The sequence below is a fragment of the Filicampus tigris genome, chromosome 5 (genome assembly GCF_054856515.1).
Source record: "Filicampus tigris isolate MCC_2025a chromosome 5, RoL_Ftig_1.0, whole genome shotgun sequence".
Classification (NCBI taxonomy): domain Eukaryota; kingdom Metazoa; phylum Chordata; class Actinopteri; order Syngnathiformes; family Syngnathidae; genus Filicampus; species Filicampus tigris.
This window is the reverse complement of record NC_141221.1, coordinates 24,819,791-24,833,702: the sequence shown is the minus strand read 5'-3', so window position 1 is coordinate 24,833,702 and position 13,912 is coordinate 24,819,791. Positions and strand designations below refer to the sequence as shown.

The following is a 13,912-nucleotide window of genomic DNA, read 5'->3' as shown; positions in this document are numbered from 1 at the left end:
ATGCAAATCACACACAGATTTATCCTCGCTGAAGTGAGGTCTTGTGTGTCATGTGCTAAGGTTTTGTGTGACTTTTGTGGCCTATGTTTCTTTCTTCTTGCAGGCATCGAAAAGAGATATGAATGTGACAATTTTGGCGAGCAGGGCATCACTGTGGGCTGCTGGGACACATACAGGCATGACATAGATTGCCAGTGGATTGACATCACTGACATAAAACCTGGAGATTACATTTTCCAGGTAAATTTACTGCCCGCATTTGTCTCATCTTATATTCTTGTACTATCAAAAAATCCTTTATGTATGCTTTATACAGATAATAATCAATCCAAACTATGAAGTGCCAGAGTCTGATTACACCAATAACATCATGAAATGTAGATGTCGATATGATGGTCATCGTGTGTGGATGTACAGCTGTCACAACGGTAAGTCTTGGAGCTATTAAAACATTGTCTGTTCTCATAGTCAAAGGTTCAAAAGCCCAGGAGTATATATTAGGGATGCTTCATCTTTTATATTCTGCGGATCATTATTAAATGATCAAAATGTATTTTTTTTGTCTTGATCTTATCCCTTCACAAAGTCGATGTGTGTTGGGTAGTTTTTGAATTGTGCCAGGTGTAACAAAACACGTCCAATTTCAGTGCCTCCTCCACTGCACTTTGATGCTAACCGAGAAGTCGGACTTTCATGTCGTATGTTATTTATTGTTGCAGTAGTTTGTGGCTTATACGTCGGTGACCTTTTAACTTTTGGAATGGGGTAGTATTACAGACTGTACAAAATTTGACAAATACCCAAAAATCAATTTCAAAAATGTACTACGGTACTATAAGGGTGCAAACCGAACACAGTTTTACTAGTACAATACAAACTATAATCTCTTCTAACAGACCTCGCACTCTCAAGTTTCAGGATATAATAAACCGATTATCCCTGGAATACAAAGATTCTACCTCCTCCACAAAATCCTTTCAAATTATCATGCAAAGCCTTGAAGCAGTAGGGAGTAAACAAGCGTCACAAAAATAGCATTCAAGTGACACAATTATAGCAATGAAAAGAAGGGGGGGGGGCAGTAGGTCATCCTTTAAAGGGATGGTTGGGTTGGGATGGCCATGTTTTCACTAACACGTTCATTTGATATATTTTTTTATCAGGAAAATGAAAAGAGTGGTGATTTTTTATTTTATCCATTCAATTTGGAGAAATTAGGAAATAAGTGACGACTTGAAAACCGCCTACTTTTAATGAGGAAAATGGCCGCGCCCCCTACCGTTCTCTCCATGTTCGGTCAGAGTCAATGAAGGGACCGAATACAAACTCTCCATTGGAAATCATTGTACTTTCATTGCTTATAACGTCCAAAAACTGTGATCAATTGGCACCAAAATGTATGTGGACATCCCTACTAATGACCACTTCAACCTAACAAAAGGATTAACCTCTCCGTGGCTGATTTATATGAGGATGTGGAAATGTGGAAGTGAGCAGAGCTACATAAATTTATGCTGGGATGGGCGCACACTGCTTCTTTGCTAAAAAAACAAAACAAACAAAAGAAAAAAAACACTGCTTTGCTAATCACGGTTAGGACGGGCAAAGCATTAAACACCAGTCAGGATATTTACGGAGACTGAAGTGGGACGTGCACATTTATTTGGATGAGGAATGGCCCCAGTTTTTCAACCCACAACATGCCGTCCAATTTGGAACGTAACAGCCGAAATGGTGAACTTTTTGTTCACTGAACATTGACGCTTGTTCGATGAGGTCTTACGCCAAAGCTGGCGGCTGCAAGTGGTGTCGGACAACGCATGCGACTGCTTGGGAGGCAACCCCGCTACATGAAGACCCAGGCTAGGCGGACCGTAAGGAGCTAATGTTGTTGTGCTAACGCCTTTTGTTTTCACGGCCTGAAGCTATTAGCTGTGCCGTTACCCTACGTAGGAAGGGGGGAGGGGGGATAAAGATCCATGCTTGCCTGATTGCTTGCCCGCTGCCAGTTGCCGTCTGCCTCCTGAGAGTTGACACGAGTTTAGCGTCGCTAAATGTCCGAAATATAACCAGTCGGGGCTCGTGTGTGTATTCATGCTCTTGTCAGCTTCAGGCTGTGTAAGTGGAGAAGCGATCGCCATGGTATTTTTTATTTTGTTTATATTTATGTCAATAAATACAAACTATTGTGCAGAACACTTTTATACTTTCACAGGTTGAAGTGGACAAGAGTAGTAATGTGCATTTGCATTTTGGTGGCAATCGGTTGCCGTTTTAGACAGCAGAACTGACAAAGTGAGCAATGTTACCACGCTTGTCTCCCTACCGTGACGTAGACCGCTGAGATCGAAAAAATAACAAGCCGAGCTACAAAGGCGGGCGGGCCAATTTGTCGTGAATCTAATCACAAAAAAATACCTTAAATCACGACAGAGTCTTTTGGGGGGCATTTTAGTACTGATGGCATTTTTACATGCAAACCTATTAAATAAGTGCCAATGTTAAGCTCATCCAAGTGCACCTTTAAGATTTGGGTCTTGTAAGTGGAAGGTGTCAACTGCGACAGTTTCCAGCTCGCCACGACCCTGATCAGGATAAAAAGGATTGAAAATGGATGAGTGGATTACAATTCATTTGGACTAAGAGATTTATAAATGGCATACTCGTGTTTTCCTTTATAGAATGGCCTTCAGTGGAATTATTATTATGATTAAATAATTAAATAAATAAAAAATACAATTAATACATGGTGAAATGAGTGCTCACTAACAAAAAATCTGCTCATGATTTATTTGAAATTTCCTTAAGTTTGCTATAGAATATATAGAAGATGTTACGTTAAGGGGGAAAAAAAAGTTGATAATAAAATGGTCTGTGTTTCTTTGCAAGGTGGCTCATTAAGCACTGAGACAGAGCAGACGTTCCCGGGCCTCCTCAACAATCAGGTCACGCACAGGTAAAAAGCCACGAGCCATTCACCCTCCAACTGAAGCCCACAGCCACTACACGTCTCCAGCTGCCAGCCTCTGCCTTCGTGTTATCCCCACAAAAACAAAAAAAAAGAGCTCCAGCTCCATTGTGACCGTCGTGCCTGCAAGAGAGCTGCCGATGGAATGGAATTTGATTCAAAGTGTCATGGGAAGCTCTTCATGAATGGCCAGCATTGGAGAAAAACAACCTCCTGCAGAGTTCTCGTTTTAAAGCTTTCTTGTGTCAATTAATGTGGAGGGCTAAGTGACTGCATGGGCTTTTGGCTATCAGGCCTGCTTTTCAAAATTGACATTTTCCGACATTTTCCATATGCTCGAGCGACTGCGGTCATGCCACCCAAGCAAAAATGATCAGTGCATTCAGTTGTCAAAGCAAATCAATTCCTCCTTTGTCCTTGTTTCGTTTCTTTATATTTCAATCTTCCAAACCGTTTTGGGTGGTCCAACAACACACACAATAAAGACAAATGTATTGGGACGACAAGGCCTTTCCATTTACAGGAGCTAATGATACAACAAACTGTGGAGTTGGTGTTCCCGTTGCAGTAGAGCGAGATTCACTCCTCTGTGCAAATTTCCATCCATTCAGCCAGAAAACCATTTCAGAGGTTACTGATGTTGGATAAGAAGGCGTCGCTCAAAATATCTGTTCTCGCTCATCCTGGTAAGAATTCGAATGAATCAAGCTAAATTAAGGGGTCCCAACCTTCGATTGATTAAAGAGGTGTGATCCAAGACATTTGTCAATTTGACAGAGAGAGAGAGAGAGAGAGAGAGAGAAGGGGGGTTGTTTTTCTTAGTGCATGGAGTTTGCTCTTCCAAAGTGCCAGACTACAGACTAAACTCAAATGGTAGAGAATCATTTCAGTCACCTATGAACAGACCTCCATCCACAACAGATGATAACTGCATGTGTGGTTATTTAATTATAAATAATTATATTTTTTAAAAAAAACATCTTTACAGTGTGACAATGTTACAGAGCTGGAGTGTGGAGTAAGTGTTACTTACATCAGTAATTGTGGTGAATGATCCAATGACTCAAATCTCTCACTATTTAAAGACTTAGAATTGTGGATGGGTGCGGTTCTTTAGTAACTCGCTGTCTGTTTAATCGGGTTTTGCTTTATTGCTCGTTTTCAAATGTAGTTTGTACAATAGTGTGTGTGAATTCCATCTTATTGTACTTTTTATTATTATGGTGCTATCAAACTGGCCCTCTGTTTTCTGAGGGTACAGTATGTGTTTCACAAGCTACATTATGTATACTTACGGTATACTTGAACATAAGAAATTAGCGTTATTTGTTACAATTTCCAATAAAGATACGGAGCAAACAAAGAATGTGATATTCTCTCTGGCTTTCATTGATATTTTCTCGACCAATGGACATTTAGACTTTTCAATGACAAAAATGATTGCTGTGTGTGAATTTACTTAGTTCTCTCTTTCAATTTGTCAACATCCGCTCTATTCTTCAAAATTGTCTACCACTAGAGAGCACCAGTCCTAAACAGGTTAAGTAAAAGTAAAAGTGCAAGTAAAAAAACGGTGTACGACTGATCTCCTGTTGCCACTAGTGATCAAATTTGCTTCTAAACCACTTGTATTGTTTGACTCCTCTAGATGGCACTGTTGGTTTAAATAAAGGGGTTTAAGAGATAGCAGCATGTCAGTGAGCTTTCAGCGCCACGTTGAACAGAGTGCCATCTAGAGGACTGAGTAATAAACACAACAACTGGTTCATGAAACATCTTGAAGTTTCATTTTTGGCATGCCACCGCGGCCGGACTAAATGCGGTGAGGCTTCTGAGGTTCTAAAAGGTACATACAGCTCCAAAAATGTCCTGGAAGGTGCTAAAAGGAGACGCATTTAGTCCGGCCGCGGTGAGGCTTCCATGCCATGAGTCTTTCGTTTCAAATATGACCCAGCGGGGGGCTAGTGGTAATTTGTCAAAGTTGGTAGTCGGAAATGCTAATGGAAGCCCGTTTAAAATGATAGCCAGACCGGCTTATGGGCGATCACTATTTGGTCCGGCCGGACAAAATGGCGGATAAACGGACGGCGGAAAGCGATAAAGGAACTACGATTCTTTAGTAAAATGTCCAGCTCTGGTAATGCCAATACCAAAGACTTCCTGTCCAGTTTCAAACAAAGATTATAGGCCTGTGGCTTTAACCAGTATTGATATGAAATGTTTTGAGAAAATAATGGTAAACAGACGTAGCTCCTATTCTTGATCCTATGCAATTTGCGTACTGACAGGGGTACACAGCACCACAGATGCAATAATCAGCATGTCCCACCTGATCTGTATACAGCTAGAGAACTGTAACGCTTACGCACGAGTTCTATTCGCTGATTTTAGTTCTGCATTTGGTACTGTGCAACCTCATGTTCTTGCTCAGAAACTCAAATTTAAAAGTGAGTCCCGCACTTATCAAGTGAACGTTTAAGCGAGTGAAAGTTTAATCTGACTTCGCTGACAGATGCCCGTTTAAAAATAGAAGCGGACCGGCCTATAGACGGTACTATTTTTTCTTCCTGGAAAAAAAGGCGAATGATGGACGACGGAAGGGTACCCACGCTGCAAACGGATGACGAATAATGGACGCTCAATTTTTCGTAAAATGCACAGCTCTGGTGTTTGATCCTAGAGGACTACAGACACATGACCTTGTGATCATCGAAGGCATAGGGAAATAGAACAGGTGGAATCTTATAAATTCCTAGCAGTGTTTGTAGATAACCAGTTGAAATGCAAGATGCATGTGTACTATCATTGTTCTAAACCATCTCAGAGGCTTAATTTGCTGAGACGACTCAGATTGTTTGGTGTGAGTAATGACGTATTTTTACAAATCCACCTTAGAGGGTTAAACTATCGAGTACTCAAATCTAAATGCAAACAGATACAAGCTTTCTTTTATCCCATCTTCTGTAGGGTTAGGCATCGAGAACCGGGAATCGAGTGGACCGGGACCATCATTAGTTTTTCTGGAACCATTCAGATTTTATAATGTCGGTGGTAATTTTCGATTCCTAGTTAGCTGTGAAGAAGAAGCACAAGTAGGACTGAAAAAAAAAAAAAAATTAAGAAGTGTGCATACCGCGCACAGACCCTCCTCCAGCCAAATCCCCTTGCCTCCTGCCGCCGAAGTTGCGTCGCAATAGTCAGCTCCTCCGCTTGCTTCCTGCCGGCTGGCAAGCATGGGCCGCAGCAGCGGCGACTCTGGACGTGTGCCGGGCCCTTCCCACGAATCTTCACACTGCGGCGGCCGCTGGCACACCGCAATGGCAGCAGTCGCGGGGTCGTGACCCTGTTCGAGCCGGCCCGCCTCTGACGCCGAGCCATACAACTGACGCAATGCGGCTCATGATCCAAAGTCAGAATCTGCTAAGTATGTCTAATGTCAACATTGAGCCAACAAATTCAACACACAAATGCACATATCCAGCTAATATGTAGCTTATAGCGTACGCAGCTGCAGCATATACATAAATACTGTACATACAGATACATCCTATGGTTACATAGACTGCTTAGATTAGATAGACTTGCCTTGCTTGCCCTTAAAATGCAGCGTTGTGTTTGTCATATATATTTTCTTTCTAAAGCAAGACAAGGTTAGTCAATCAATTGGTGTTCAGTAGCATGCTTTCAGTAACAGCTGCATTATTATATTGTCTTGAACTTCTCGAAAATAAAGCTCTTGTGAAAAATAATATGACATAATAATACAAAAAAAGGTATTAAATTAAATATACTGGTTAAAAACAGCCCTTTGAGTAATTCATGGTAAAGTTCACAAAAATAATGAAATTGAAGTTGTTCAAATTTGAGCAGTTCTGGTCATGTAGTTTGTCCAACAATAACTCCTATTTTTTGTTGTTGTTAAGAATCGGAATTGAATCAAAGAACCGGAATCGTCCAAATTCAAACGATGCACAACCCTAATCTTCTGTGGCTATCTTGAACAAATTGGTGTGATGTTCATCAGGTACACAAGGTCACGTTAATATTTTACTCGTGTGTTACTTGCTTCCATCTTCCTTATTTTACAGAGCTGGGCAGTCCGTCCGGTCGGACCCTCCGGCCCGGCTAGATGCCCATTTTTGGGCGGGGGTGTGGGGGCTGACAAATTTTTAAAAATGGCTGGAAGTGTATTTTAGTTCGGCCCGCTAATCAGCCCTCATGCATTTCACATGGTCGCAAATTTCATCTACTCAGTGAAAGGCTTCTTTTTAGGCTTCTTTCTACTCCCGCATCGGCACGAGCAACAATTGATTCACGTGACCAATGCATTGTGCTGTTGGCGACAGGTCTGCAACACATGCCACGCATCCATTAGGAATTGTTGCTGCTCCGATCGGTCCATTATGTCACATGTTGCGATGACATACAGTTTCCCACACGGAGAGGAGAGAGAAGATGCAGCACGCAGCTTGTTGCTGCTGCAAAAGCAAACTAGTTTGGCAATAAAATTAAATGCATAGTCAAGTCATCTCGGTCCCTTCATGATTGTAGCAGGTACGACATCCATTGTTGTCGCTGTCTTTTTGAAGCGACGCCCCCTGATTTGGAATACAACTGTTTCAAAACAACTTGTGTCCGGGAGTATGCTGCGTGCAGCACTCAAATATGACGCTCGCACATCAAGGTGGAGTTCATGCACTTCTTCTGGCGTATTTCCTACTTCCGGAAATACGCCGTAGCAAACCTGCTGTGTATAGTGGTTTGTTGGTATGCTTTTATTTTGAAGGCCGTGAACGAAGGGAAGTGTGGAAAATAAATAAGTAACTTGTTGAATGCAACTTCTGGCCATCTGTTGTACCCAAATAATTATACAATATGACAAAACCAACCCCGGGGCTCACAATAGAAGTAAGCACATGCAGTTGGGTAAGTAGTAAAGTACTAGTGGCACATTTTGAAGCGTGTCCACAGCGGGTTCGAACAGTAAATTAGCCAGCTAATGATCCTTTAAAAAGCCTCTGTCGTTAGCATCCCTCCCACGGCGGCGTCAATCACGGACCCTTTTTATTTTGGGGGGGGGGGGGGGGGGGCGGAACGGGGCGGGGGGTGATTAAGCTTTATGAATAAGGGCAGGGGGTCGCGGCCGGAAGGGTACCCAGGTCAAGGGTGGAGGGTGGAGGCCGGACCAGCCTAAAAGGGTCAAGTGCCCAGCTCTGGTATTTTATATGATGTAGTGCAAACAATTAAGTGCAATCTTTTCTGGGAACTTTTTCATTGGTGATGTATGGCTTTGGCCTGTGTTATGGCCATGCCTATTTATTTTGTTGAGGAATGGGCAATTTTTAGGTCATTGATTTGTGTGAACATAATTGCGCCCCGAAAGTGACCCACATACGCAGAAGAAGAGACGGTCGACGTGTCTCACGACGTTGTTTTTACGGTAAGTAAATGCGGTGCAGCGTGTCGGGGCATTTCTACAGTGCAGCGATTCTGTCAGAGGTAGAAATACAGTATTTGAGGGAAATGATGAGGTGAGGCTTTTTCAACGTCATTTCATGAAGACGTCACTAAAGGTGACGTCATGTCACAAAAATGAGCCAATCGAGCCGTGGCTGAATTACGACGATCACCATAAATGTCAACTTTATGCTTCATGTTTCAAGTGGGATTAAATCCATCCATCCATTATCCATACCGCTTTATCCTCACGAGGGTTGCGGCGGGTGCTGGAGCATATCCGAAGCTGTCTTCGGGCAGTAGGCAAGGTACACCCTGAATTGGTAGCCAGCCAATCGCAGGGCAGGGATTACATTAAAGTCAAATATAAAGTCAATTCTGAGTCACTGTCAGCAATGATCCACGTGCACGTTTTTGAGACGAATAACACGCACTTCAAACGGACATTCCTAATTTATTTTCCCAAGCCACGCAGAGCCGCAACATAAGGATGAAAGAGCCGCATGCGGCTACGGAGCCCCGGGTTGCCGACCCCTAATTACAACTAGCAAACTCTAATTTACAGCTAGAGAGTAACATCTGATTTAAATCTGCATTCTGAACCACTGGACTAACTGTCCAGTTAAAACAAAACCAAGTATACTGTATAATAATACTGAGCATCATTCTTTCACTGTTTGGTTGGAAAACAACGATATGACAATGCTAATGTATGTTATAGGCTGTGTGTTTGCAATCAGACCTGATGTCGCCATCCATTAAGATAGGTTTGCTTTCAAGTTCCTCTCACATGTGGTTCAGTGCAGCCACTGAGGGTTTTGTCCATGTGCTGTACTGTATATAGTTTACTGTAAGGAACTATTTTTTATGTCATAGCTTCCATGTGGTAAAAATTAGGATTCCTTTGGCTTGCGATTTTCATTTCATGTAGCATGAGAGAGTGATCGTTGTTTTTTTTACAACCATTGACGGCTACGGATGCCAAATATGCATTGTAACTTGCAAGAATGGTCGAGAATGACTTAAAGATTTCGGTTGAGTGTTGCAATAAGTGTGATGGGCTGTATAATTCAGAACATGGTTTTAGCTGCAGGGGGGGTTGAAAAATCGTTTTATAAGTTGGCATGAACAGTTAAGACTGTCTGAAAAACATGCTTTCTTTTCTTTGACACATTACTGTACTGTAAGAAAGGAGATGTCATCACTTTCAGTATGTTGAACAATGCCTCAGTAAAGTTCTGCATCGCCCCACCCCCACCACCCGCACCCCCTCCCACCCCAAGTGACCACTCTGAATACATTCCAGATGTAAGAAAATACATAAATGAGTACAATTTGTGACTTTAACGGCAACAAATGATATTAATAAAGTGTAAGTAAATCTAATCAGAGAGTCGAATGATCAACTCCAGGATCACTTCATTTTGAAAATCTTGAATGTAATGGATGCTGTTGCACCAATAAGAGTCAAAAGCACTTTGTCCAAACAGAAAACACAGTGGAGAAACACCAGTATGGTTATAAACTAGAAACGACAATGGAGAAAAGCTGAACGAAACTGGAGACAGACATAACTTCAAATTCACTGAGTTATACAAACAAATCCTGTGTAATTTTAATAATGAACTGTGCAAGGCCAGACAGCGCCATCTATCTGATATGATCAGCAGGAATGTCAACAACTCTCACACTCTGTTTGTTATGATAGATAAACTTACGAATCCTCCTAAACAGATAAGCCCAGAACTCTTCTTCACTGAGAAATGCAATGAATTTGCCAACTTCTTTAGCAAGAAAATGAAAACCATTTGGCATAAAATTCACTCGACGCAGACAAACAGGAAAACTTAGAAAGAACTTGAATGTTATGTCACAATTTAATATGGCTGATTTAAGAATCTTAGAAGAAACAGTTGAGCATTTGAAATCAACAACATGCACTCGAGACATGTTACTACCTGACTTTAAAAAAAAAAGTTTAAACCTCAGTGGAAAGTGATCTCCTACAAATAGTTAGTACACTGGCATCAGGCATTTTTCCAAAGTCACTAAAGATAGCTGCCATTAAGCCACTCCCAAAGAAAATGACTCTCGATGACTCTATGATGATCAACTAGACCTGTTTCTAACCTCTCGTTTATATCCAAGGTTATTGAGAAAGTTGTATTTAACCATCTTAGCGACTTTCTGAATAAAAGTGAAATTCTTGATAAATTTCAGTCAGGCTTCCGACCGCACCACAGCACTGAGACAGCACAGGTCAGTGTTAAATGACATTAGGCTGAACACTGATTCTGGTCAAGTATCAGTTCTGGTTCTGCTGGACCTCAGTGCTGCATTTGATACCGTAGAACACAACATTCTGTTAGATAGGATGGAAAACTGGGGTTGGTCTTTCTGGAACAGTTTAAGTTGGTTTAAGTCCTATTTAGAAGGCCGGAGTTATTTTGTTACAATTGGCAGTTATGAATCTGATCGGTGGGCCATGGCCTGTGGTGTGCCCCAGGGGTCAGTTCTTGGTCCTGTTTTGTTCAACTTGTATATGCTCCCACTAGGTCAAATAATACAGAACTTAAACATTAATTATCACAGCTATGCAGATGTTACACAACTTGAGGTGTCCGTGTCACCAGACGACTGTAGCCCGACGGACTTACTGTGTCAGTGTCTGGAGCAAATAGAAACCTGGATGAGAAAGAATTTTCTACAATTAAATCAAGACAAAACTGAAATTATTCTGTTTAGCAGTACAGAGAAGAGGGTGAGCATTAGTAAACATCTTGAGACTCGGGCTCTTAAAACCACAGACCAAGTCCATAGCCTTGGAGTGAAAATAGACTCCGATCTGACTTTCAACAGCCACATCAAGACTGTCACCAAATCAGCTTTTTACTATTTGAAAAACATCAACAGAATTAAAAGTTTTCTCTCCCAGAAAGACCAGGAGAAACTCATCCATGCGTTCATCTCTAGTAGACTGGATTACTGTAATGGCCTTTTCACAGAACTTTCCGAAAAGAGCATTAAACAGCTGCAGCTCATCCAGAACCCTGCTGCTAAGTTTTAACCAGGACTAAGAGATCTGAACACATCACACCAGTTTTAAAGTCTCTACACTGGCTTCCTGTCACTTACAGAATAGTTTTTAAAACATCTACTGATTGTTTTCAAATCCCAGAGCGGTTTAGGCCCAGAATACATCTATGATATGTTCAAAGAATATAAACCCAGCAGGGCCCTCAGATCCAAAGAGTCAGGTCCAGACCAGAGTCCAGACTAAACATGGGGAGGCAGCATTTAGCTGTTATGCTGCAAAAAAAGTGGAAGAAAACTGCCAGTGGACATTAAACATTCACCAAAGGTAGACACTTTTAAATCCAGGTTAAAAAAAAGTCTGTTCTCATGAGCCTATGCATGAAATCTGCAGAGTATTTTTTATTAAATTGTTTACTTATCTTGCTTTTAATCTAATTATTCTAGGGTGATTACGATTTTTGTAATCATTAATGTTTGATTTCTCTTTCTGTAATGCTTTTGATGTTTTATGTAAAGCACTTTGAATTGTTTTGTACATGAAATGTGTTGTGGAAATAAACTCGCCTTGCCTTGCCTAATCTTTTGGAGAATATTGTTTCTAGCTCCATCGATCCATTTTCTATCCCACTTGTCCTCCTTTGCGTCGTTAAACTGGAGCTGATGCAAGCTGACCTTTGCTAAGCACCATTCACACTTGCAGTCACACCAATGACAATTTATAGTCTTCAAATGCCTATCATGCATGTTTTTGGAATGCCGGCGAAACCGCAAGCAAGCACAGGAAGAACATGCAAATGGCACACAGGAACCCCTGGATCAAAAAGAAATCTGGATTCGTACCACCAACGAAAGAACTTGGAAGCAGACCTGCCTGTTACTCCCACTTGATTGTCTCATAAAACAGCATTATAGGTCGACAATACCACAAGGCCTGATATTTTGCCAGAACATCTCAGTCCTGGCAGGAATGTTGTGGAATCATGTTTTTTCCCTCAAATATGCACGTAGGATCCAAGAGTTTAGATGTGAAAGTTCAGTTTTTTATTATTATTAATATGTATTTATTTTTATAATGATTTTGCTTTTATATACCACTGGAATGGATTTGAAATCAAATCATTTGGGAAGTTTCACAAATACTAAAACTACTCGGTTATTTTATGCAGAGTACCGTCATTTTCAGGAGCCTTTTGACACCACCGACGTCCGAGACCCTGGAGATATTTTGCTAGACAAATATAAAGTCATCAGCACTTGTCATTTGTTTGCTTTGTAAGCAAAACAATATTGGCCATTGAAGAATATTTCTAGTGTCACAACATCTTAGGGTCGTTATTAAGTTGCACGGTGAAGCACAGTCCTACTACTCTGCTTTCGGCGTCATGGTCTTCCAGGCTTTTGGAGTTTGCTCATGTTTTTTTAAGAATGTACCAAACTGTGGATTGATCACAACTAAGGTTTTTGCTAGGACTCCGTTACCGGGGTCCACACTTGCTGCAATAAATGAGGCGCGGAAATACTGTACAGTATATGTTTTTGTTACATTTATTCAAGCAGTTAAAAAAAAGATTTTGCTAAACCGTAAGAGTAAAGTTTAGGAGACTTGAAAACAAATACTGTACTATCAATTCATAGGAAAGTGCACAGCAATGACTTTGCTTTGCAATAAACACAAGCTCTTAATCATTGAAAAAATTGGAAAACCACAACACTTCGCAACGTGAAATAAATTCAAACAGATGAGGTCTCAAAACTACAGCAGTTGTGGTTTTGTCATGGCTCTGTTGAGTAAATGAATTAGTTGGGTTTGAGAATGGACGTGACAAAGAAACAAACAAAAAGGGAAAGTGTGTGGAAGTGTGTGTGTGTGTGTGTAGAGTGCAAAGGGGACAGCAGGAGCAAAAGTTGCAAACAATTGCTGCAATACAAACCAACTGCCACAACAATTCTAGTATACATGCATAACAAAATTACCTGCAATACAATCAGTTTTCAGATGTGTTCTGTAAGGCAGCCTAATTTCAAATTATATTTTATTATATAATAAAAATGACATCCATTATAAAGGGACATCCCTACTGTATAACATGCTGATGCTTATGTTATGATATTGCACTGTTTTCATACATGGACACTATTGAAGTCAATCTCAGGACCTCAAGATTCAAAGTCAGAAGTCGCAGAATCTTTCTGTACATTTGTAATCCCAAATTGAGGTTCAAACAGCTTTGCAGCTCTGCAGTTCACGTGAGAAAGCAACCTCAAGACAACCGATCACAAAAATGGCCCCCAATCCGAACCATTGTTTGTTTATTTTGAATATAGCAACCGAGTTGGTCGCTTTTATCAGCCAATCTCAAAAGGCACCAGAAACTTTTGATTCTTGTCACATCTCTCACAGTTAAGCAAGACATATTTCTTCAACATAAATACAAGACAAGAATCATAAAC

General features: G+C 41.0%; 1 protein-coding gene across 1 annotated transcript in view; it reads left to right on the top strand.

The window, feature by feature from the left end:
* The window catches only part of loxl2b (lysyl oxidase-like 2b), a 46,000-nt gene extending 41,672 nt beyond the window's left edge, over nucleotides 1–4,328 (top strand). The window contains exons 13-15 of the mRNA XM_086031581.1: nucleotides 104–240; nucleotides 317–428; nucleotides 2,890–4,328. Of these exons, the coding sequence (XP_085887707.1) occupies nucleotides 104–240; nucleotides 317–428; nucleotides 2,890–2,960 (320 nt within the window). The 3' untranslated portion in view covers nucleotides 2,961–4,328. The remainder of the gene's footprint in view (nucleotides 1–103; nucleotides 241–316; nucleotides 429–2,889) is intronic.
* The last annotated feature ends 9,584 nt before the right edge of the window (nucleotides 4,329–13,912 follow it).